We start from the raw sequence: 27,177 nt of genomic DNA, 5'->3' as shown, positions 1-27,177 counted from the left end.
ATATGTGCGGGGCCACGAGGGAGGGATGTGGAGGGCTGCTGTGCGGTGAGAGAGAGCCAAGCCTCGGGGGTGTATGTGCGGGGCCGTGAGGGAGGGAGGGAGGGGTGTATGGATGGATGGATACGGTGGGCTGCTGTGCGGTGAGCCCAGGCTCCCAGAGAGGGAGAAATAGAACCAAGCAGTGGCAGCTGCTGGTCTTTCAAGGAGGGGAAGCTCATTTTCGGCCTACATCATAAAATGTGTCCGTTTATTTATACGTAAATTCTACCCTCTGGGGCTGCTGCGTGAGACTAGTGTGACCGCCTGTGAGTGCTTTGGGACGGTGGAGCGGCTCATAGCAGCACCCACTGCTCGTTGGGGACAGTAACTGCAGAGCGACAGAAGTCAGAGTCTCCAAACACGAGTACAGTCTCCAATAACACCAGGAAAAGATGCTAGATTTGTCGCTAGTCGTTTTTAACAAAGAAAAAGTCACTAAGAGGATTGGAAAAGTCTCCAGATCAACTCAGAACAACGGAATGAAACTTGAAAAACGCTCTGGTGGTGGTTTATATTTCAAGATCGCTGATTCGCTCATTTCGCTGTCAATCAAAAAGGGATTAAGCCTCAGAGGCTATTCACACGTGCACGGTGATTTTGATAAACGAAGACATCTTGTTTCGTCTATGCCCTTCGTTTACACGTAAACGGAGATTTCTCCTCTGAAAACGAGTCTTTCTAAAAACTCTGGCCAGAGTGGAGATTTTGGAAAACTCCGGTTGTGCATTTGCATGTAAACTGAGATAAACGGAGATAAACGGAGTTATAGGCAGCCGACGTCACAGTATGCACCGGAACTTGCGCCTGTGTCAAAAGTGCGACCTATGTTGCTATGGTGACAATGGATACATGGAAGGTTTGAGCTTCTCGTTACACTGCCACCTACAGGTTTGGCATGCTCTTGTGTATATATACACGGGTAAGTGTAAACAAAGATCTTTTTGAAAACGGAGACGGTGAAATGTCCGTTTATGAAAATAGCCGGCCACGTGTAAACGGCCTCTCAGACAGATCATCCAATCATCACGCAGAAGCCCAGCGTCCAGGCCGGCCAAGGCCAGCCCACTGCCCCATAGACCCCCAGAGACGCTGAACGTCCGATGAGCGGGACAAAACTGAACATTTATCCAATGACTGTCTAGTTTCGCTGAAGTGGAACAACCCACTCTATGTTTCCCCACTGAAGTCTTTGGACGCTGAGCTTCCACTGTTTAATGCACTGTGACGCTACGGGAATGAATGAGAAGAAAGTCGCGTCAGTGACCTGTGATAAGTAGCTGATTCTGAACAAAAGTTGAACGCATTCTAGCACATATTTAGTCAATGAAATGTAAACACAACAGTACATATTTGACCACTTATTTTTTGACATTTTAGGGGAAGCTGAGCTTCCCTTGCAGTCTTAGAGCAATCGCCACTGGAACCAAGTAGGATAAAATAAGTCAAAGTGTGGAGAAGGGGACCGGCTGAGCTCCGGCCGCCTTCCCTTCTGCCCGAGTGACACAGTTAGGGGTGGTTTTCCAAGCCACCATTGGCACAATGGATATAAGCTCCACTGTCGGCAGGGTGAAAAAAAGTCTAAGTGTAGAGATGGGGAGAAGGGTGAACAGGAGGAAAGAGGCCAAGCTCCAGTCGAAGTGTGGAGGAGAGGGACTGGGTAAAGAGACCAACCTCCGGGGAAGCCCTTTCCTCTCTCCCCGCAGCAAGGGACAATCTTCATCTTCTTCCGCCCCCTTCCTCAGCCGCTCACCCGGTTCATGTTTTTGATGATCAGTGTGTGTGCATGAGTGATTCTGTATATCTATCTGTCTACAGCTAATCTCACAAACTACTGGACTAATCAACCTAATATGTTGTGATCACATTTATGACTGTATGATCTAGAACTGCTCATGGTTGAGGTTCAGCAATTGTTGGAAAACCTGTTTTAGTGACTGTTATATACCATCACTGAATGCTGACTCCTCAGTCATCTTAACAATCCGGTAGGAGCTGCAAGTTTTCGAAAGTCATCTCAGCTTAAAAAAACAACAAGCCTTACTATCGGTTGTTGGCCACATTTTGGCCTTTGTCACAGCTCAAAAACTGACATCCATAGAAAAGTTTGGTCAAATTTTGAACCAGAGCATTTTAAGATTAATTCCATACCCACTATGTTATGGTCCACTAAAGTAAGGCAGATTATAAGATGAATTCATCCACATTTTTGCTATTTTCTTCACCATATTGACTACAAAGCCCAGTTCAGACCAAAGATTTGTGATGAGATTAAACCGTTTCAGAACGTTGCAGGGAAAAGTTGCAGCAGAGTGAACTGGCCGTTCTGAGCTTGACTCAAGCCGGCTGATGGTGTCACCTGCAGTTCCTCTGGTCAAATAGCCGGCAGCTGGTTTTAGAATGTAAAGCACATGACCTGTTTCTATAGCCAATCAGCTTGTAGTCAAGTCTGCTGGTCAAGTCAAAGTGACCGCAGGCGGCGTGTTCGTTTGCTGCTGCAGGTGCTCTGTCCCTGCTGAGCCCTCTGTTTCCATCCTCACAGTGTTGGACAGTGGGACGCTGCTGCTGCTTGCTGTATGTGCGTATGCCTTATGGTTTCATCACTACTACAAATGCAGCTGTAGCCAGTATCTCACTATCACTGTCCTCATTCATATTTTTAGAAGCTACATATTATATCCAGCCACAAATTAAGCTGCTATTAAGCTGCAAATCAGAACAGAGGTAGAGAGAGTTGTTGCATAGAGATGATGCACCATCTCATCTAGTTGCACTGGTGTGAACTGGCAAGTTTTTAGAATGTTGCAGTAGTTCAGATTTCAGATTCAGATTCAGAATACTTTATTAATCCCCGGGGGGAAATTGTTTTTGTTCCAATGCTCCGTGCAAAGTAGAAATAGAAATACAGTATGAAAGGAAACCAGAGATAAAGATGAAGATATAAATAAGATACTAAAATAGCCAATGAAATAAATAAAATAAATATTAAAGTAGACATTAACATAAAATAAAATATTAAAGTAGACATTAGAATAAAATAGAATAAGATAAAATATTAAAGTAGACATTAACATAAAATAAAATATTAAAGTAGACAATAAAGTGAAATAAATAATAAAAATAGTAAAGTAGACAATCTGAAATATATACAATATACAATGAAAAGGTTGTAGCGTTATAAATGAAATAAGAATGAGTAATTATATTGTGTGTTTTGTTTTATAAATAGCCAAATGAGTCCGATAATCAAAGGGAGGAGTTGTATAGTTTAATGGCCACAGGTAAGAATGACTTCCTGTGGCGCTCAGTGGTGCATTTAGGAGCAATCAGTCTCTGGCTGAAGGTGCTCCTCAGTTCGACCAGAGCGTTGTGGAGAGGGTGAGAGCCATGCTGAAGTATCGCCCGCACCTTGACAGCATCCTCCTGTCTGACACTGCTGTCAAAGGGTCCAGCTGCACCCCCACAACGTCACTGGCCTTTCTGATCAGCTTGTTGAGTCTGTTGGCATCGGCTACTCTCAGTCTGCTGCCCCAGCACACCACAGCAAACAGAATAGCACTGGCCACCACAGACTCATAAAACATCCTCAGCATAGTCCGGCAGATGTTAAAGGAGCGGAGCCTCCTCAGAAAATAGAGGCGGCTTTGTCCCTTCTTGTAAAGGACTTCAGTGTTCTTAGTCCAGTCCAGATTATTGTCTATGAACACACCCAGGTACTTGTAGTGTTCTACAATGTCCACGTTATGCCCCAGGATGGAAACTGGGGTCACTGGTGTCCTCGTTCTCCTCAGATCCACCACCAGCTCTTTTGTCTTTGTTGTGTTGAGCTGCAGGTGGTTCAGCTCACACCATGAGACAAAGTTATTCACCACAGCCCTGTATTCAGCCTCCTCACCCTTGCTGATACATCCAACTATAGCAGAGTCATCAGAAAACTTCTGAAGATGGCAAGACTCTGTCTGGTAGCTGAAGTCCGTGGTGTAAAGGGTGAAGAGGAAAGGAGAGAGGACAGTACCTTGTGGAGCCCCAGTATTGCTGACCACTGTGTCTGACACACAGTGCCGTAAGCGCACGTACTGTGGTCGGCCAGCGAGGTAATCCACAATCCAGGACACAAGGGGGGGATTCACCAGCATCGCCGTCAGCTTGTCACCCAGTAGAGCAGGCCTGATGGTATTGAAAGCACTGGAGAAGTCAAAGAACGTGACCCTGACAGTGCTCCCCGGCTTGTCCAGGTGGGCGTAGATGCGGTTCAGCAGGTAAATGAGGGCATCCTCAACTCCAATCCGGGGCTGGTAGGCGAACTGGAGGATCCAGGTGCAGCCTGACCATAGGCCTGAGCTGCTCAGGACGAGTCTCTCCAGGGTCTTCATGATATGTGACGTCAGTGCCACCGGTCGGTAGTCCGAGAGACCGCTGGGCTGCGGCGTCTTTGGCACTGGAACGAGGCAGGACGTCTTCCATATCACAGGGACCCTCTGGAGGCTCAGGCTCATTTTGAAGACACGATGAAGCACTCCACAGAGTTGTTCGGCGCAGGCTCTGAGAACCCGTGGGCTGACACCATCAGGGCCTGCAGCCTTACCAGCGGGGAGTTTGCTCAGCTGTCTCCTAACATATAGAGGTGTAAAGAGTGCAGGTTGAGGAGGGGGAGAGTTGAAGTCCAAAGTGAGAGGAGGGCAGGTAGCATGGGAGCCAGAGGAGGTGTGAGGAGTGGGGGATGGGTGTGAGGGGCTCACCAAGTTGGATGAGGTGCTATCAGGAGGAGGAAGAGGGGGGGTCAGAAGTGGTGGTGGCTGGAAACAGTCAGCAGGAGAGCCAACAGGGGCCGGGGCTGCAGTGTCAAACCTATTGAAGAACAGATTTAACTCATTGGCCCTAGCCACACTACCATCAGCTCCACTGCTAGTTGGTCTGTAACCAGTGATGGTCCTCAAACCACTCCAGACCTCGCTTATGTTATTCTGCTGGAGTTTCCTCTCCAGCTTCCTCCTGTAGCCGTCCTTAGCCTCATTGATCTTTGCACTCAGCTCCCTCTGAATGTCCCTCAGCTCCTCCCTGTTGCCACCTCTGAAAGCCCTTTTCTTCAGGTTGAGTATGGCTTTGATGTCCTTTGTTACCCAAGGCTTGTTATTTGGGTAACACCGCACAGTCCTTGCTGGGACAATGCCGTCCACACAGAAGCAGTGGCTGCACCCTTGTCTGCTTGTTGGCCCTCTCTCTCTATCCTCGTCTGCTCTTCAATTTGTAGGATAGAGAGAGAGGATAGAGAGGGCCAACAAGCAGACAAGGGTGAAGCAGCGGCTGCACGAAAGCGAATCTCTGAGGACTGGTGGTGCTCCTGTGGTTGCTGTGACTCCATGCCCACAGAGGAAGAATGTCTGTGTTGCAACGAGTGGGACCTGCTGCCCAATATTCAAGGTCTCGATGTGGCCTGGGATGATACAGAAACTACCAAACACTGTGTAACTACGTTGGAGGATTTCCCCCCTCTGATCAACAGGGCAGTGCTGGATACCTTTATTCATGTGCCCAAAATAAATTGGAGGAGGCGGCCAAAACCACAGGGACCAAATAGTCAACTATCCATCAAGTAACTATAACTAATATGTCTTTATGCATGTAATACTGATACCTAGAATTGTCTCTGAGACACACATTTACTGTTGCATACTTGGCCCTCGTATCGTACCCTGTTTTCTTCTAGCAACAAGCAAAGCTCTCGCGAGATGACGTCACAGCCGGGAGGAGGTGAAGGGTCAGAGAAACGCTTATGCTATTTACAGAGATAGCACTGGCGATCTGAACCGGTCAGTGGCAAAAAAAAAAGCACTCTTAATGCGTAAACTTATACAGGGCACATTTGCCCCCATATCTACCTCGCGGCTGCCGGCTGCATCCGCCTCCCTCAATGCTGAACCAATTTTAGAACGAGTTGTACCTATGAATCATACGCACACATACACATGGGGAAATAGAGCCCAGGTTGAAAAATACCGAAGTTATCCTTTAAGAGGATTTCAGCTATGAGGAGAAACACTAGAATCCCAAATTAATCTTAATATAGAACAATCACGGAGTGGAAAAGTGGCTAAATGCATCCTGAAATGTTTAAAAAATGATGAATGGGCATAAATAACTAATTTGGACAAACCAGCCAGAAACATGAAAGACAAACAAGGACATGGGAGGATGGTGTGTGTGCGTGCATGTGTGCTCTTACATCCACCTGAACTGCTATATTTCATCATTTAATCAATACTCACATTCTCCTCCTCCCTCCTACTCCCTGTTCTCCCTCCACCCTCTCTCCATCTCCAACCATTCCCTCCATCATTGATCTTTTATCCCTCCCGCTCCGTCCATCCATCTCACTTCGCCCTTCGTCCGTCTTTTCTCTCAAAACCAAAAGATTGAAAATTCACTCGCCATCTCTTGATATCTGCCCGAGATAATTGCTCTCTCTTCATCCTTCTTCTCCCTCTGACTCATTCATCTGCTGCTCTGTCATATTCCTGTCGTCTTTCCCTCCTCTGTTTTTCCTCTCTCATCTCCATCTCTTTTCCCTCTGTCTTCCTGACTCCATCTAAGCCTCCCCTCTCATCTCCTCTCCTGGTGTGTATAATGTAATTGCAGAAGCCTATTCACTGTGTGTGTGCAGTCCATTGCAGCCCTGGCAGATGAAAGCGGTTGGGATTTAGCAGCCATAGCGTGATGGGAGTTCGAGGGGTGATCTTGGCTGTCATTGGCAGAGACAAGGGAACATGGTGTTGAATGTGTTTGTCTCTGTGGAGTGTGTGTGTAGGTGGAGGATGGGATTTTTCTCTATGTTTTAATATTTGTTTTTTCATGTCCTCTATTCTTTCCAAAAAAGGAGAAATCCTCCTACAAAATCCTTCAGTGACTGGATGCACTATATTGCCAAAAGTATGTGGATATGCATATTTCAGCTGTGTAGGAACAGTTTGGAGAAGACCATTTCTTCTTTAAACTTGACTAATGTTCATGCAGAGATTAATAGTTTCTCAGTTTGGTGTGGAAGAACTTGACCTGACCTGACATGACCTGAATACCATCAGGGGTTTTATGCCTCCACGCTAGGTATAGTAGTGGCCAGAGCATTATATTTTTCAGTCCGTCAGTCCATCCCGTTCTTGTAAAAGCGATATCTCAAAAATCAGTGAGGGAAGATTTTGGTGGTCAAAGGTCAAGGTCTTTGTGAACTCATTCTGGTGAATGCCATATGTCAAGAAGGCGGTGACAGGATTTCCTCAAAGTTGGCACAACCATCTATTTGAACTTATTAATGAACTGAGTTTGGTGGTCATAAGTCAAGGTCACTGTAACCTTGTGTCCATCTCATTCTCTTTCAAACTTGGCACAAACTTTCACTTGGACTCAGCTGTGAACTAATTAGATTTGGTGGTCAGAGGTAAAGGTCACTGTGACCCTGCATCCTTCTTATTTTCATGAACACAAAATTTCAAGAAGGCCTTGAGGTAGTTTCCTTTAATTTGGCACAGACATCCACTTGGACTAAACGACTGATTAGATTTTGGTAGTCAAGGGTCAAGGTCACTACAACCTACACCTTGAGGGAATTTCTTCAAATTTGGCACAAGTATTGACTTAGATTTAACAGTGAACTGATTAGATTTTGGTGGTCAAAGGTCAAGGTCACTGTGACCCTCTGTTCATCTCATTCTCACGAACTCCATATCTCAAGAAGGCTTTAGGAAATTTCCTTGAATTTGGCAAAAATGTCCACTTATATTCACAAATGAACTGATTAGATTTTAGTGGTCAAAGGTCAAGGTCACTGTGACTATAACTCAAGACTTAATTATGTCAAAATTCCACAAAAAAAATAAAATAAAATGATGACTTTTTTTTCTCAAAAGTTCAAAGGTCAACTTCACTGTGACATCATAATGTTCTGCAAAAACACTTTCTGGCCATATCTCAGGAACAGAAGGGGAGACATTTGGTCAGATACTGAATTGGTGACTCTAAACTTGGGTGTCCACCTTGAAACTGTGTTGATTGTATAAATCTTATGTGTGTGAAGCATCCATGTTTTAGACTACATAGCTTTTTTAGCAATATTTGAAGCATTGTCAGCTATCATGATTTAATATGAGTCTGGACAGACATGGATGTAAACTGCAACTTCGGTTTGACTGGTTGGCAGAGGTTTACAATTGCAAGGCAATAATTCTAGTTCCTCATCCGACGACTCAAGGGTTTAAGGACAGAGGATGGTTGTTGAGTTACATATTTGTGAATCAGTAGGCAAAACTCTGCACAGCAGTTTAAAAAATATCCGCTTCCCAGAAATTACATTTGTATGTGTTGTGGAACATTTATTAAATATTAAGGTGTGTTAATGTCAACATGAATAACAAATTATAACACTATGAATGTATGACTCATCCATGGTCATGGTTTGGTATTTGAAAGGCCTCAGAGTCCTTTATTGTCTGCATGCAGACACGTGAAGAGGCTCTAGGATGTCTGAAGGTTGGGATTCTGTAAGATGAAGACCTTGTACATGTTCAGACGTAAGTGGTAAACAGACTGGACCGAGGGTTACGAAATTTTGTGAGGTGACACCACATTTAATTGCTGCAAAAGTTGAGCAAGGTTAATATGTTTTTGCATGACGACCCTGAGATTCAAATGAGTAGGAATACTGCGTTTTTAACATAGAGCTAAAGTCGGTCCTAACATAGCTCTATTCACAGTCTGTGTTTATTTGCCTATGTACACACTGTACAGGTGTTTGCTGGGAATTGAGCCCTGAAGCCCAGAATAAGCAGAAAGTTTGCAAATACACTGAGCATGCTTTGTTTCCATCTTCCATGAACAACTGTTTGCTTCATCTTAATGTACCTCGATTGCTTCTACAGCTGAATGGGAGCGAATCCCTGCAGCCAGCCTCCAAAATCATGTATGCTTTTAGAAAATGGTGTTTATAAATAATCACATATGAGTGTAGTGTGTAAGTGACCACATATTTTTGGCCATATAGTGCAGTGTTAAATCTCAGGAAATGATCCATAAATGAAGAAATTAAGAGCATGTTCCTGCAGCCTGCATTTAACACACACATTCAGTAATTATACAGAGAGGAATTTATCAGCACAGTGGCCAATTTCTACGCCCACAGAACCAGGAAATAGACCACAATGTTGTTTCTTTTCCTTCTTAACTGAAAAAACCTCCCACTTTCTTGCTCTTGCTGTGCTTTCATTCACTCCACCTACACATTCTGGGTGCAACAGGTTCAATAACTTTCCATGTGCAGTGTCAAAAGGTATTCTGGGAAATGTAGGAAATCAGACTGAAGGAACTTGATGCACTCCATCACAGCATCTTGTCTGTCACCGAATGTTTGGAGACTTGGTGTCAGTTCTGCCACCTCCAGCAGCCTGGAAATGAGCAGTTTTCTTTGTTTTTTACAGCAAAGGGGAGGTGATGTTGCTGTCATTTCTGCTTCTGTTGCTACTGGATTTAGGAATACTTCAGAGACAGTCAGTAAAACAAAAGCCAAAACAATACTATGAACCTGTCAGTTATAATTACATAAAAAGACAAAATTAGAAGACAGAAAACTGAATGAAAGATTGCAGAGAAGCTTATTTGATTTTTTTTTAACATTTGTTAGCATTGTTTGATATTGCTTGAGAAGAAAAATCTGTAAGTCAAAATATAGTACTGAGGTGGTGCAATATGTCTCATTACTCATAACTAAAATCTGCTAACCATAAAAAATTTCAGACTTTGCAATGTAATCTATTGTTTGCAACACAAAGACAGACATCAGAAGTGGAATTACAAATCTCCAAAACTGTAGATATACTATGCACGATTGTTATTGTTTGTAAACAAGCTCACAAGCAAAAGTGAAACTAAAAGCCAAACCCATATTTAGTCTTGTTTAACATTTCGCCTCGCGTATATTTGCTTTTTTGTTGGCACAGTGTACTGCCAACCCAGTCTCACTCTGAGGTCATCGCTTGGGCAGTGACTTCTGGCATCAGACACTGACGAATTAAGCCATCCTTCTGACGTCAGCATGACACATGTTATGGGAGTTGTTACTGTGTAATGGCTCCCAGTGTTGTCGGGGGAAAAGCAGCGGGACAACAACGTAAGTTAAGGGGGTGAAAGTCTGAGTAGGGAGGGAAGGAGGGGTGTTGGATTTTTTTAAAAAAAAATTTCTATGTATTTTATTAAATGTCCTACACACAGAAAATAAGACATTGGATTTTTAAAAAAAAAAATTTCTATGTATTTTATTAAATGTCCTACACACAGAAAATAAGACAAATATGTCCGACACACACTGACGGCGAACAATGTGCATCCAAACATACTCCTATTATTTTTGATGTACAACCCCACACCAGCAGCTGATGTGTGTCTGTGCTTCTGGACGCACAGCCTCATGGCACTTCACACCACTGTCCTATTCCAGCCTCGCTGCCCCCAGAATAAAATTAATATTTCCTCTGCTTATAAAAAAGTAATAATAACTTTGTGTTGTTGTCTGTTGGTGAGCTGTAGTGCGACATGTCCAGTGTGTGCTAGGAGCAGCACTTGACCCGTGTCACATGATGCACTGCGCGGCTGCTGCACCAGTGTGATTTCAGCTTAAGTAAATAAAGTCAGAGAGCAGAGTGTCTGCAGGAAAATAAATTGCCACACACTGAGAGTGGATCATAAGTGATGATTGAGAGCAGTTACTTATGTATGAGTCTATATGTTTAGAAAATTGCTGTATTGTAAAACTTTAAAGCAAACATTACCAATGTATGAATATTCTACCCACTGTCTTTTGTAGAATAAAGAGCATCTATAGGGTCCACAGTGTTCGATATGGACACAGATGGAGCCTTCTCTGTGTATTTTGCATTCATTTTGTACATGTTTGTGCTCGTATTCTGAACGCTTACAGATACAGATGAAACAGCAGTACCACTGGAGATCATGGCGGTGTAGTGGGGTTTTAGAGAGATATGACGACCATAGGAGATGATAAAGAAATTTTAAAAAATGTTGGAACATAATCAAATTGGTAATATATTGAAAAAAAATCTGTGAACATGTTAGAATGTACGTATGTAATGCCCCACAGACCACCGCTGTTTGCAGTGCTGCCTCCATTTAAACACACAATATTTTGACCTCCTACACAGTCGCCTTGTTTGTTGTGTGAAAATTTTGACTCTGCCCTCTATGGTGCCATCTATTGACTGTATCTATGCCAGTATGAAAGATGCAATTATGAGAGCAATGACATTAAAAACATTTGACGTTTTGAAGTCACAAACATAAGCTTGTGAACATGGTAAACACAACCCCATTTGAACGCATGACAGCTGTGTTCCAGGTGCTGGGTGTAAGATATAATTTTTTTTGCAACACCACTGATGGATAACCGAGTTATAAACTTCATGAGCCAAAGCCATGGCAACAACAAGTATGTGCAAGCCATGTGCATCACTTCTTAGTGTCCCCTGGAAACAGTTTCTATAGCCCTGAGCGGCTTGTTTCTGTACTTGCTTGTGTTTGCAGCTGTGTTGTCTAATTAGTGAAGATGTTTTGTTAATGTGCATTCTATTAAGGTCTCAGGGCCACCGTACTTATGTCCTCTTTTGTAAAATGTGCATGCACAACAGCTGCTGTTTCATTATTGTTTCTATTTTCTAGCAGAATGTGACAAGAATTCAGATTTCAGTTTGACGTTAATACAAAATGCAAAACCTAAGTATTATAATGTCCTCTTTTAGCCTTGATGCCCTAATTGGCTGCTGTGCCGGCGCCTTTTCCCTTCTAATGGTGTGTGTGTGTGTGTGTGTGTGTGTGTGTGTGTGTTGTTAAACCACACAGACATGGAAACACACAAACACACGCTCCTCCAGTGGGCATGTATTAATTGCTTTCTGCAGCCAGAGAAATGGATGAGAAATATGGAGCTGTTATTCTTGTCCTGCACTAAAAGAAATAAAAAGAAGAATTTGGAGTGGATGAAGTGAAGTCATCAGTACCTCCTGACTTGAAGTAAAAATCCAGTTATTGAATGCATTAGATGTTATATCATCACCAAGAGGGAAGACATGGACAGATGCCCGCTCATCTCTTTCCTGCTCATTTCTGTCTTTTTCGCTTGGTATTATGTCTCACTTTGTCTTCATTTTTTGTCTTTCTTTCTGCCTCCCTCTCTGTTCTCACTCCTTGATTGTTTTTCTTTTTTTTCTCTCTGTTTTCTCTTTTTTGCATGTCTCTGTTTTTTCTGTATTTTAAATAGTGTTTCTGTCTCATTTTGTCTTTGTTTCGGTCTCCTAATTTCTGTGTAGTTCTGTCTTTTTTGTTTGTCTTGTCATTGTTTGGCTCTTTTTGATGTTTCCTTTATTTCTTGCTGTTTTCCTTTTTATATTTTGTGTTTTTGTTCCATTCTATTTTTTTCTTTTAATCTTCCTTTTTTCTTTCTTAATATGTCTATCAATTTTTGTGTTTTTTCTAGTCTCTTTTTCTTGTTTCTGTCTCTGTTTCTGTTTTGTTGTCTTGTTATATTTCCAAAATCTTCTCACTCCTACTTCGTCCAATTCTTTTTTTTTTTTTTATAAGTCTTTTTATTTCACAAAAGAAAATAATCCAGATACAATCTGATGGTAAGTCCTACAGTTTTCCTTTGTGCAACCCCCCCCCCCAAAGAAAAAGAACAAACCAGGAAACAAACCAAAACAGAAAAAAATAAAAATAAAATAATAATAATAATAATAATAATAAAAATAGGGGCAACAAAACTCAAAGACAAATAAATGCATAAAAAAAAATAAATGAATAAATAAATGACAGCAGTAGGGCAACATGCAGCCTTCAGCATTTCTCCAAACAAGAGAACAGAGGGAACCAAAATTCATGGAATAGATGACCACGATTGTATTTTTCCAAGGTTAGTTTTTCTAAGGGTAAGAATGCTGACAATTGATCAAGGAAAATCTTAAAAGATGGAGGGGAATCATTCTTCCAAAATAAAAGTATACATTTCTTTGCAAAATAAGTGACCAGAATTAATATCCTGGATTTTTTGTTATCTAACTGTATGTGTCATTATATGTGTCATTTAGTAAATATAAACTCCTGTTTAACTCAAATTTTATGTTCAAAACTGATTGTGTGAGGGAATGGATTGAGTTCCAATAACTTTTTAAAAGATCACATTCCCAGAACATGTGCATGAATGATCCCTCCATATTTTTACATCTGTGACACTTTGGTGAAATATCTTTTGATATTTTATGCATTTTTGTTGGAGTTAAGTAGTATTTATGGATGAATTTGAAATTAGCTTCCTTAATTTTATTACTTGTGAATGGAAAATGTATTCTTTCACAGATATTTAACCAGGCATTGTCTTCTAAATTTCTCCCCAACTCCTTCTCCCAAATATTTTTTAACAATAGGAAAGAGGATTGGCCTTCTCTTGATAAGATATTATAAAAATTGCTTATCTTTCCTTTAATTGTGTTTGAAGATAACAGATTGTCCTCAACTTCAGATAATCCAAGCCGTAATTTCTTTTCTTTAATAAGTGAATGAGTAATAGTCCGAATTTGTAAATATTTTAAAAAAAAGTGCTTGTTAGGAATGTTATATTCTGATCTTAAATCAATGAAAGATTTCAACTGCATGTTCAAATTTAACAAGTCTTTGAATTGTGTTACACCCGAGTTTATCCATTGACCTATATTAACCATTGTAATTTGAGTGTTCAAGTCTGGATTCTGAAAAATCGGAGAATAAATAGAGGTACATGATGTGATTCCACTTTTTTTTCTACAGTCTCTCCAAGTTTGCAAGGTATTAAAAACAGAGAAGCATTTGTCCATGTTTTTTATCTTTTCGAAGCGGTTAATAAATAGTAGGGAGATGAGAGGCAGAGGTTCAAATGGTTTTGCTTCCATCTGAACCCACAGGGACTCATATCGTTCCATTGACCATGATATCAAGTTCCTTAATTGAGCTGCCCAAAAATAATATTGAAAGTTAGGCAAACCAAGACCTCCCATAGATTCTGGCTTCATGAGAGTCTTTAAACCGATCCGAGGTTTTTTATTATTCCAAATGAATCTTGAGAGGGAACTGTTTATTGATTTGAAAAACTCCACAGATAAAAAACATGGAAGCATCTGGAAAAAAAAAATTAAACCTAGGAAGAACATTCAATTTAATTACATTTATCCTCCCCAAAAGTGACAATGGCAGGGAAGACCATTTTAACAGGTCTGATTTTATCTTAAATGTGAGGGGGGTATAATTTTCTGTTAACAATTTATCCAGAGTTGGAGTAATAAATATACCCAAATACTTAAATCCCTTTGGTGTACAATTAAAACCACAAGATGTAAGCATTTTTTCTGTTGGTGTCATGTGTAAGAAGATAGCATTGGACTTGTTAAAATTTATCCTATATCCTGAATAGCTTCCAAATTGTTTGATTGCATTTTGCAAGTGAGATATAGATTTCTCAGGATCAGTGATATATAAAGGATGTCATCAGCATATAGGGAAATTTTGTGTTCATTGTTATCAAGTTTTAAGCCTTGGATGTTAGTGCTGTCTCTTACACATGCTGCCAGTGGTTCGATCACCATAGCAAAAGTAATGGTGACAGGGGCATCCCTGCCTTGTCCCTCTAGTTAAAGAAAAACTCAGAGCAATGGCCATTAGTTATTACTGCAGCTTTAGGGCTGTTATATATAGTTTTAATCCAATCAATAAAATTACCACCCAGGTTAAATTTATGGAGAACAGAAAAAAGAAAACTCCACTCAACCCTGTCAAAAGCTTTCTCTGCATCTAATGATAACAAGAGAGAAGGCTTCAGCTGGTTATTGATACAATTTATTACATTCAGGGCTCTCCTTATATTATCAGCTGCATATCTCCCCTTTATAAAACCTGACTGGTCTGGATTGATCAGCTTAGGTAGGATGGCCTCCAGCCTTCTTGCTAACAGTTTTGTAATAATCTTATAGTCATGATCCAAGAGACTTATAGGCCTGTATGAAGAGCACTGCAAAGGGTCTTTACCACTTTTATGTAAAACACTAATATGAGCCAAGTTCATTGTCTGAGGAAGTAGTTTTTTCTTGCAAAAATTGTTCACCATGAAAATAGGTTGAATCTCAGGCCAAAATTCTTTATAAAATTCAACTGAGAAACCGTCTGGTCCCGGACTTTTATTTAAAGGCATTGAATTAATTGTGGCCAAGATTTCTGTTTCTGTAAATGGTGAATTTAAAATTGTTGGTCCTGAGCAGAAACTTCAGGTAACTTGATGTTACTGAGGTAATTATCCAATTCTTCCTGTGAGTATCCCCCTTGCGATTTATAAAGATTATTATAGAAGTCGAAAAAGGTTTGGTTTATGTCTTTTGGATGGTAGGAAATCTTATTTTCCCTGAGGTGAATTGCTTTAATAGTCTTTTCAGCTTGCTCCTTCTTAATTTGGTGAGCTAATAGTTTACCTGGTTTAATTCCAAATTCGTATTCCTTTTGTCGAATATAATTCATTTTTTGGGTGATTTCATCTGATATCATAATATTTAGTTTTGCTCTGGCAGCAGTTAGTTGTCTCCAGTTGTCCTCTGTAGATGCATTTTTATGAAGGTTTTCACAATGTGCTACTTCTCTCTCTAGTTCTTTTCTTTTGATACATTTTTCATGATTTTTAAAAGAAGCATATGAGATAAGAAGTCCTCTTAATGTAGCTTTTGCTGCTTCCCAAATAACGCTGGGCTCTAAGGAGGAATTATTATTTTCTTTAATATAGTTTGTTATCCACACACGCATATTTGATTTAAATTCATTATCTTTAAGAAGAGAAGAGTTGAATTTCCATCGTTTACAAATAAAACTTTTCTGATCAACTTGGATCGTTAGATGGACTCTGGAATGATCTGAAAGGACGATTGGATTTATTCTACACTTAGATATTGTGTACATGTAATTAGAGGGAATGAAAAAGTAATCTAATCGGGAGTAGGAATTATGGACGTTTGAGAAAAAAGTATAATCTCTAACACCTGGATTTAACTCCCGCCAAACATCAGTAAGACCACAGTCCGCACATAAATTGTAAAGAACCTTAGCAGATTTAAGGTTGGATGCCTTTGCTTGATTGGATTTATCGTTTGAGCATAGTGTTACGTTGAAATCTCCCCCCAAGACACCCAGCCCTTTACAGTTTTCATTGAACATTAGTACCATGTCTGATATAAATGTCAGCTCATCTGAATTAGGAGCATAAATGTTTAAAAAAGTAATTGAGGTGCCGTTAATGGTGCCTGAAATCATAACAAACCTACCATTTGGATCTGTAGCTAAATTTCCTAAAATAAAAGGTACCTCCCTATTTATTAAAATACATGTTCCTCTACTGTGAGATTTATATGAGGAAAAATAAACTTGACCTACCCACTCTGTTTTAAGTTTATTGTGTTCATTGTCAGAAAGATAAGTTTCTTGTAGGAAGACGACGTCTGCTTTATCCTCCTTCAAAACAGATAGTATTTTCTTCCTTTTAGAGGGGTTACCTAAACCTTTAACATTCCATGAAATAATATTCAAATCATACATAACTACAGATCAACACTAGTGCAGCTGTCAATGCATACTGCTGAACAATGACTATTTTACTGCTTTTATTATAGATTGTTGCCCAAAAGTAACAAACATAAGATACACTATAAAAAAAGAAAACAATTATAAGAAATGCCCTAACCCCCCCCACGTTGTGAAAACCACAACAAAAATTTCCTAATAGGCCTAAGAAAGTAAAGATCACATGAAAACATAACCATGAAAATTAGACTAGACAAAAAAGAAAAAATAAACATGAGTCCTCCCTATAGCTCTGGCAGCTTGGAGCACCCTTCCTCAGTGCTTTCCAGTAAGTAGGGGACCAAAAAAAAGAGAGAGAAAAAAAGTGTTCATCAAGTTTTCTTCAAATATAATGCAAGTAATAGGTGATAGGTGAGGGTGGAATGGAATAAATTCCTTTAGTAGCTCTAAAAAAAGAGAGAGCGCCATGACAGAATAAAGAGAAAAAAAATAGTCTTATGTTTCTGTTCCCCCACGCATACACCTACACACTTGTGTTCGTAGAATGATCCATCTGTTTTTCACCCATTTGGGCCTATGTTTAATGCAAAAAAAGCAGGAGCACAATATTCCCCAGAGGTCTTAAGAGTTTTTACTTTTAAATAATGAGTCATGATCGATCTTATTAATAGAAAACAAAAGAGGAGTCAAGTACTTCCTAGGGGATTCTTCCCAAAACAGTCTATTAAGTTCCTCTCATGGAGACCCCCCCGGTTACTGCAAGTGGTACTGTCCGCTGTGACATCACACTTTGTTTCCGGAAGCACCCGGTACCGGCATGAGCGTCGGAGATTTATGAAACTAGCAACTAACAAAAATAGAGGGTTCACCACTCAACATAGTCAAAAGAAAAATCTCTCTCTTCTTGATCATGTATGACATCACTCATCATAAGTGGGGAAAAGAGCGTGTCTTACCTCCGCTCAGTTAATGGACTTTTAATGATCAGACTCCGCGGAGTCTGTTTCAGTCAGACGCCTTTCCAACTTGTTGATGAGAGCTTTCGCTTCGGAGGGGTTATCAAAGAGTTCAATATTACCTTTATGGAGTACCCGGAGCCGATGTGGGTATGCGAAGCCTCTGAACATACCCCTCGCGAGGAAATATTCAATCACCCCAGAGAATTCCTTGCGTTTACGGCGGACTTCTGCAGATAGATCCTGGCGGAAGGTGAGTTTTGCCTCCCCCTCGCAAAGAGCAGTCTTCTTTTTCGCAGCTTGGAATATCATTTCCCTGTCTCTGAACCGCAGAAAGCGGATCAGAATTGGCCTCGGTGGTTTACCCGGTTCTGGGCGAGGTTGCAGGGAGCGATGTGCTCGTTCAATTTCGAGCGGTTGATCCAACATTAAATTAAGCCATTCCGGTATCTTCTGTTGGATGTACTTGAATAGGTATTGGCCTTCAGATTGCTCAGGGAGTCCCATCAAAACCAAGTTTTTCCCCCTTCCTCTGTTTTCCAAGTCGTCCGTCTTAGCTTCGAGATTTTTAATCAGCTTTTGGGCTCGGTGTAGGTCCCGTTTGGTAGTATGCAGAGTGTCCTCCAGGTCTGAGATCCTTTGTTCTGCTGCGTCCAAACGCTGAAATTGTTTGTTGAGTGCCTCATTTGTCTCAGACAGTGCACTCTTCATTGTTGTCACTTCAGAAGTAACATTTTCCAAACGACTGTCAATACCATCCAGCCGATTTACTATATCACGGCGCTGAGATTTTAATTCTGCCATAATATCAGCCAGGTCATACCCGTTGTCTCCGTCTTGGTGCTCACCCTCTTCTTTGTTCTTTGATTTAACACTCCTTAGGTCTCTTCTGCTTTTTCCTTCCTCCGGCATGATCCTTATAGTTTATAGTCACAGGGTCACAGAAATCAGCTCTATAAATTACTGGGTGAAGATCTAAAACTTCAGTTTAGGCACTGAGGAAATGTGGAGCTCTGAGCTCAAGCGGCCATCTTCCTTCCTTGGCCCTCGAGTTGATTACTCCACTCTATTACTTCGTCCAATTCTGATGCTTAATTAGTGACCCTACACATCAAACTATGACAATTTGGTTCTTTTCTAGCACATTCAATAAAAAATAGTTCCATTTTCAAGGCTATAAAACAGTCAGTAGGAAATATGTTATAAATATATGCTTCTTCTGCATAAAACTATAAATAAGCTATAAAAACTATTCAATTAAATGAACAATTCCTAATCTAATTTTCTTCTTCTATTTTTGTCATATACATCTATGCAATGATTTTTCTGGGTAATATGTATGCTGGTGTTATACTGTACAATGTCAACTACCTATGGTCCTACCTACTATAAGGTAGTTGACATTGTACACTGGGTTAGGTTCAGAAAAAGAAAACATATTTTGGCTTATTTGTTACTAACATAATGTAACATCACCTCGCATACATCACTGGTGTAGTATGTCATACATATTAGCACACTACGCTGTAATTAAAATACTTTCATGGGTGAAAGTCTGGAGTTTGTTTGACCTTCTCCCACCTGCCCCATGTGGAGGCCGGGTTGTTATTTCTTTTTCCTTTTTCTTGCCTAATTTTCTTTTCTGTCCTGTTTTTTTTTAATCTTTTTCAGACAGTCAATTTCTTTCTCCATATATATATCCCTTTATTCCTCCTCCTTTTCACTTTACTTGTCTTTTCTTTGCTCATCGTTAAAATCTGTTTTCCTCACGAAAAAACAAAACAAAAAAAAAACAAACAAGAGAATTAATTTACAACTATCTAATACTTATTTACCGTCTCTCCCTCCCTCTCAGCGGAGGTCACAGCTTTTACTGATGATTTAATGATATAAAAAAAATCTCTCACACTCTCTTAGCCAACACTGCAGATTCCCCATCAATTCTAACCAGCCCCCAGAGAATCATTTATATGAGGAAGTACAGTATGTGTGTGTGCACATGATCATACATTTACATTTCAGCCATTGGGCGGACACTTTAATCCACAGTGACAGAGGAGATAGGAAAGTCATCCTCACAAGTGTCTTGCTCAAGGACACTTGGACTGATGGAAACACTGACAAAAAAAAAGCACGTGGGCATGATGGAGGATCAGAATGGCTATCTGTGTGTGTTCATGAGGGCCAGCTCGAGACCAGGACACTGTAAGAACTGGGGGAAGACTTTTATGCTAGCCAGGGAGTGAACGCACTGGTCACAGGAGCCTAAATCTTTTTCAGATTTTTCTGTTGGCATTCGGGAAAATATATTTATTCACTCTCTTGTAATAGAGTTAGATTAGAAGATGGATGCCATTCTCATGTCTGTACCGTACACAGTGTTGGGAAGGTTATTCTTAAAATGTATTACATTACAGATCACTGAATGCATGCCCTGAAATGTAATTTGTAATGTATTCTATTAGATTACTCAATCTAAGTTACATATTGTAAATACTTAGGATTACTTTTGGAAGACTTTAAAATTGTCTGCTGCTTGCTGAGCTCATTTGTCTGGGTCCTCTGTCAAAAACACCAGTGTCCTGGCAGTGTGTCTCGTGCACTGCACATGTTTTTTTGAAAACTCTGTCTATTCCTCATATGAATTTTACACCGTGTCCTAACAGCAAGTGAACATCACTGTCTGTTCATACTGAATCTGATGAATATGTACTTCAGGTATGCCATGTAAACAAACCCTGTATGCTAACTAAGAGCTGTGTCCTCAACTGGAGACTTAAGCACTTAAAAGATGGGCGAGTACTTTCTATCTTCCTACTTTTGTGCTTTTTAAACAGAAAACACAATTTTTATATTGTGATATATAGTGGAAATGACAGACAGTATAGCCAACAGCAAGGAGGTTATTAGTGATAGTCAGAAACTTTCAGCTCCCTGGTGATTTCCCCGCAGCCAGCTGCCACCTTAACTGAGCATAGCATTAACCAAGGCAGGACACAAGTCAAGCTCAGCTCACATCCCAGCTACATCAGCTGATCTTAAGCAGCCCAATCAACTGATGGAGCAGCTGATAGATCACATGATTCCTTTCCATGCAACCAATTGGCGAATCTCATTCAGGGCACCTTATTTAAATGCTTTGACCAGCCTACTGTTGCTGCTTCCTCTTCAAGTCACTTTGCAACTCACCTCCACCCCAGCTCCTCCTTTTCATGCTGTGTCTGACTTATCAATGTCATTTCTGTTTTCACCTCCACCCCAGCTCCTCCTTTTCATGCTGTGTCTGACTTATCATGTCATTTCTGTTTGTCATTTTTGCTTAGTCTGCTCTTTTCCTGGGGTGGGGTCTTTGCTGCTACTCTCTCTGCTTCAAAGGTTGTACACATTGGCTTTGATTTTTCTGGTCCTCGTCACATTATATGCAGTGCGGGCTGTAGTGTTCCAAAAGTTGAACTCAGTTTATCTCTGAGTGCAGCCATTACGCCCTGAAAAGTAGGCATTCGGGAACACATATGTACTGCGACGGCATCACTCTGGTGTTTGAGCATGCCTGCCGTGCATCTACATTGAAAACAATGAATTTGAGGGCACAAAAAACATAGCATGTGTACGGATCCTTGGGCATTCCTTGTATGCATGTGGAAGGGCAGAGAGGTGTGCTCTCTCCGCCTTAGTCTTTCTGTGTAGGCCCAAGGAAAGGCAGAGAGGCCGCAGGACATACTGCCATTTATAAAACTGCAAATGTAAATAAAGTTTTCATTGACTGAAGTGGTCTTGACTGACTTTACGTTTTTGTAATTAAATGAGGAGACATTGTATAGATCTCTCCACATTTCAACTTTGTGAATCAGCCATTCTGCTGTTCCATTCCAATGTCCATTGCAAGCTTTTAAAGCAGGGGACAGGATTAACTAGAAACAGGGTGTCCTGGCTGTAAACAATTTGAAACCAAAAAATTATGTAATATTATGTTGGAATTCTACAAAAAAAATATATACATCAGCGTTTGATAGTACTTCAGAAGAGGTAGGTAGTTTTTTAGAACAGGTGAATTTGGTTTCATTGAAACAGGATGATAGAGATGTGTTAAGTAGACCAGTAACTAAAGAAGAACTATTTGAAACTATTCAATCCCTACAAAATAATAAAGCTCCAGGACCCGATGGCTATGGACCAGAATTTTATAAGAAATTTGCTAAACTGGTAACAGATCCACTTCTACGCATGTATACAGAATCTTTTGAAAGAGGATATCTCCCTCCAGCTTTATATACAGCTAATATTACCCTCATTCTTAAGAAAGATAGGCCCGTTGATCAATGCGGTTCATACAGGCCGATCAGCTTAATAAATGTGGACAGTAAACTGCTCTCCAAACTTCTAGCAAGAAGATTGGAGATGCTGTTGCCTAAAATAATTAATACAGATCAGACCGGATTCATAAAAAATAGATTATCATATACAAATATGCGTAAATTACTAAATGTTATCCAGCATGCAAATGAAACACAGAGTGAAGGACTAGTTATCTCACTCGATGCCGAAAAGGCATCGGACAGGATAGAATGGCCCTATCTTTACAAAGTCCTGGAAAAACTTGGTATGGGTGAAGTTTTTATTAAATGGATCAAACTTACATATTATTCCCCTAGTGCTAAGGTAATGGTTAATGGTACCCTATCTCAATCTTTTTGGTTGAGTAGATCCATACGCCAAGGGGATCCCCTCTCACCTTTGCTATTTTTTGCAGCCACTGAACCGTTTGCAGAGGCAATTAGAAACAGCCCTGATATATCTGGTATTAAGTTGGGGCAGAATAGTCTTAAAATAGCATTATATGCTGATGATGTTTTAGTTTTTGTTTTGAATCCAGGAAGATTGATCCCTGCCATTTTGTCGATAATTGAGTCATTCGGGCTGGAGTCAGGTTATAAGGTTAATTTAGACAAGTCAGTTGCAATGCCACTAGGGGGTGTTACTGATCCACCCTGTATTATAAACTTCCCTTTCAGATGGTCTACATCAGGACTTACTTATCTAGGAATAACTAATCTGAAAGATCTGTTCAAGCTTAATTGAGTGATATTAACAGGTGGATGGATCTTCCTGTTTCGTGTGATTGGAAGAGTAAATTTAATCAAGATGAACGTTCTTCCACTCCTACTTCATCCAATGCAAATGCTACCTTTATGGATCACGAAACATATAGTCAAGAGTATACAGAAAGATCTCAGTAAATTTATTTGGCATGGTAAAAGTTTGTTAACATGTGGAAAAAAAGCAGATAACAACCAACCTCAGAAATAACCCAGTTATATATAATACTGTAAGGGTATGGAGAGAGATGGTGGCTTATATAGGTAGGAAGGGGTTTTCATCTTCCCTAACTCCTATAATTGGGAATAAAGCTTTTCCCCCAGGCATTAATAGCAAGATTTTTTCTCTTTGGCACAGTAAGGGCATTAGAGTTATTGGTGACCTATACTCTGAGAACTCGTTAATGTCTTTTACACAGATTCAAGCTCAGTTTGGTATACCATGCACACTTTTTTGTTTTTTTACAGATCCGTCATTTTATTCAAACAGATATTTTGTTACCTCCTGGTGGTCCAGTGGTCAGTCTCCTTGATAAGTGTCTTAGAGAGTTCACTAAAACTAAAGGGTTCATTTCATATTTTTGTCACACACTTGATTCCTGGAATGAACATAATATTACTCACATTCAGACAGTTTAGGAGAGAGATCTAGGGATTAAGTATGAAGCAGACGACTGGACTGAGTGCATCCTTGCATGTCATGATACATATGGCTGCAACAAATTTAAGGAAACTCAATATAAAATTTTGTATAGACAACATAGAAAACCCTACATTCTTAATAAATTTGATTCCAGTCGTTCCCCTTTTTGTCAGAAATGCAAAATAGAGACTGGTACTTACATACACTGTCTGTGGCAATGTCCCATTATTTCTGAATTCTGGTCATCACTGACCAAAGAATTAAATTTGATTTTAGAAACCAGGATTGAAAAAACACCAGGGGCCTCATTTATAAAGCTTGCTTAAGCACAAAACAGGGCTTGAAAGTGGCGTACGCCACTTACCACGCAAAGGTTGTGATTTATAAAAATAAACTTGGCAGGAGAATGTGCGCACCTGTAAGCAAACTCTGATTCATGCATGAGCACATTTTGGAAGACACTGGGAAGTGGCGACGCAGACGGCGAGGTGGAGAAGTGGAGTCAGAATTTTTTGATATCTCACACAAATTTAATGTCATGCTATATCCACCTTAGATCCACGTTATCATTGGAATTAAATCCAGCAGCCTTATTTTGCGCTTGGAGTGAATGATAATTGTTTCATAAAAACGCTGTAAAATCCAACTCAAATCCTGAATTGAAATTCTTTCTAAATACGTATTTGCACTGCACTGCCTCTAATGTCTCATTGTCCACTCTGTGAGCACAGGAGGGGGAGAGGATGGCGCGACAGCGTGGAATATATTTATTTAATTAGCTAAATATTTCCAGTGCATTTATCATGTCTCAAAATCCAGCCATTAAGCACAACCGTTACACTCATTTCATCAGCCCTACTTAGACATGTGCTGTTCATGACAAAACCAGCATGAAGAAACGTGTTCGCCTATTACACTTTCATCTTTGAATTTTATTTCAGATTACACGTTGTATTTTGGGACAGGGATACCACTGGTTCATGCTGTAATTCAGGCCAGGTGTCTGATCAGACTATAAATACATATAAATACTGCGGTGACCCTCGTGCGTAATTGCTCAAGATGGCACTGGCACATACTCCTTTTTGCCTCCGCCTTTAATAAATGTGATTCTTTATGTCGCACATCAATGTCAAACATCCTCAAATTTAAAAGCAACACATTAACTACATGTTGGTAAAGGAGTAGAAATATTTGGTCTACCTTTAGATCAGACCACTTTTTTTTTCTGTCACTGTCCATGCAGTCCCACAGACACAGCTGACAGCATCAGCAGCGTTGATGTGTTGCCACTTTTTTTCGCTGTCTTTTATTAGTGATCCCGCTGCTGTGGCCACCAAATAAAATCTTTCTTCAGTTCTCCACATCCCGTTAAAGGGTCTCTAGCTCAGTCTCGGAGAAATTCTGTTTTTTGGTTAGTTTCTCACACCTGTCGCCGTGACTCACACAACAAGAGAACACTCGCATGCTGGCTTATTTATATGCAGATTGCATTCATGAGGTGATTTGCATGACCATTTATGGTTGAACTAGGGCGTGTTTGAGGGCAGAATATGAGGCAGATCTGGGTGCGCACAACTCCAGGAGGTCTGTGATTTATAAAGAGAACATTGCGTAGAAGTGTGCATGCGCACGGTTTTATAAATCAGGTTATTTTTTTGGCGCACGCCATTTTCAGCTTTTGGGCACACGTCAACTTTTAGTATGAATCCTAAGCACTCTTTTATAAATGAGGCCCCTGGTCTGTTTCTCCTTAATCTGCCTGATAAGAATCTGTCTCTTAATACTTCTTATTATTTGCTTCTTAAAAAATGGGGGTTTTTTGGCCAGAAAATGTATACTTTTTAATTGGATTATGGATTATCCTCCTACAATTTCTCAGTGGTACTGGGAAATATTTAGGGTATTACCAGTGGAGAGACTCTGTGCTAGAGCCAAGGGTAGTCAAGACATTTTCCATGAGTTATGGAAACCTCTATTTAGCTACCTTCCAGATGATCTGGTTACCCTCTCACGGGGGGATTTATCTGCCTGATGACAAACTGTGAGTAATTGTTTACTCTTTTTTTCCCCTTTTCTTGTTTAATTTTCTTTTTTCTCTCTTTGTAACTTCAAATAGAATGAATTGAAAGGGCCATTGTATTAATGTTTAGTATGAATTCACCCAAACTTATAGTCTTTTTGTAACTTATCTTTTGATTGTATAATTGATGTATACTGTGCAGAAGTGATGTTGTGTATATTGTGAGAGGTGACCTGATGGATGGGACAGGTTGGGGGAACAGGAAGAATGTTTTTGTTTTGTTTGGGTCTTTTTTTATTTGTTTTTTGTTTTGTGTATTTGTCTGATGTGTGTTTCTTTGTTGTTGTTGGTTGTGTTTGTCTTGTTTATGAAAAAAGGAGCATTAATAGCTAATTTATATTTTGTCGAAGAGTTTACCTGTATGTACTCAAGTAATGTTCCTGAATAAAATATATTACAAAAAAAAAAGAAAAGAAAAGAAACAGGGTGTCCAACAAAAGTTCAGCTCACGTGCATCAAATTAAGATAGGACACAGCATTAGAGCAAATAAAACAAAAACAAAAAAGTAATCCCTTCACATAATCTATTTTTTAAAGACAGTAACTGTATTCAAAATACCACCAATTTAAACTGTAACTTTAACAACATAAAGTTAGTAATAGGTTGTATTATAAATATGTACTGATATTTCTTGTATTTCGTTGTTCCATAACCCTGGTGGTAAATATATAGCTGGAGCTAGCAGCCGGTTAGCTTAGTTTAGCATAAAGACTGGAATCAGGGGTTTGTTTATCTGCACAAGAACAGAAATGTTAAAAAATATTGTTTACGGTTTTCAGAGGGGGTTATGTGTTGGGGCAGCTACTCTCCCCAAAATGTCAAACTTTTCCTTTAATCCAAAACAAAGTCATTATATTAGAGGAATATATGTAAAACTGTTAGCAGTCCCAACATCTGGTGGAAAGCCTGGGACCAGAATAGTGGAAGCTGTTTTAGCAGCAGATGCTTATTAGGGTGTAATGTTGGCATGTCCACATACTTTTGCACTTAATAATTACACATATTGTGTATTTTCCATGAACTGTAGTAGAGTTTGAGTTAATTATTTTTTGCTGCACCATGACACGAGTGCTCAAACTAGATGCGAGACTCCAAAGTGTCTTACTGACCATCCCTAACAACTAAGAATACAAATGTCTGTACTGTGATTACAGCTGTGCCAGCAGCTCCGGTGAATGTCTCAGTGACCCAGCTGAGGGCGCACTCGGCCATGGTGACCTGGAACGTCCCTCAGGGAGACACCGTCATTGGATACTCCATCTCACAGCAGGTACAGTAGCACATTATCATCACTGTGTGTGTGTGTGTGTGTGTGTGTGTGTGTGTGTGTGTGTGTGTGTGTGTGTGTTTACTCCAGTGTTCATGGCAACGGAGCTCAAATTTTGATTTTTCTTAATTGCTTTAATCCTCAAAAAGCTTGGAAAATAATAAATCAATCTGTCTCACATCAAATTCACCCTGATCTAACCCCTTTCCCCCTCTGTGCTCTCATTTGGTTTGTGGCCAATTAATTTTGCAGAGATACAAATTGAAGGGATATAAATTATGGATTGAATGCCCAGAAAACTTGGATGGCTGCCATGCTTGGGGCTACAAAACAGCATTCCCAAAGTTGAATTATCCATTTTTTTTCTGATTGCCTTTATCTCGCGAGGAGCGGCTTCTTTTCACAGGAGGTTTTTAAAATGCTGTGTCATTCATGGGGCCAGAAGCTTTGAGTCACAAGA

At 40.2% G+C, this 27,177-nt stretch overlaps 2 protein-coding genes across 2 annotated transcripts in view; one reads left to right on the top strand and one right to left on the bottom strand.

Annotated features, from left to right (window-relative positions):
* Positions 1 to 27,177, bottom strand: part of LOC125885000 (uncharacterized) — a 385,446-nt gene that overhangs the window by 285,092 nt on the left and 73,177 nt on the right. The window lies entirely within an intron of this gene.
* Positions 1 to 27,177, top strand: part of LOC125885018 (fibronectin type III domain-containing protein 4-like) — a 73,287-nt gene that overhangs the window by 19,702 nt on the left and 26,408 nt on the right. Inside the window, exon 2 of the mRNA XM_049570381.1 lies at positions 26,605 to 26,720. Coding sequence (XP_049426338.1) covers positions 26,605 to 26,720 — 116 coding nt within the window. The remainder of the gene's footprint in view (positions 1 to 26,604; positions 26,721 to 27,177) is intronic.

This window comes from Epinephelus fuscoguttatus, linkage group LG24, assembly GCF_011397635.1.
Source record: "Epinephelus fuscoguttatus linkage group LG24, E.fuscoguttatus.final_Chr_v1".
In the NCBI taxonomy this organism is placed as follows: Eukaryota; Metazoa; Chordata; class Actinopteri; order Perciformes; family Serranidae; genus Epinephelus; species Epinephelus fuscoguttatus.
Note: the sequence above shows the minus strand (reverse complement) of the source record. Positions and strands in the feature narration are given on the sequence as shown.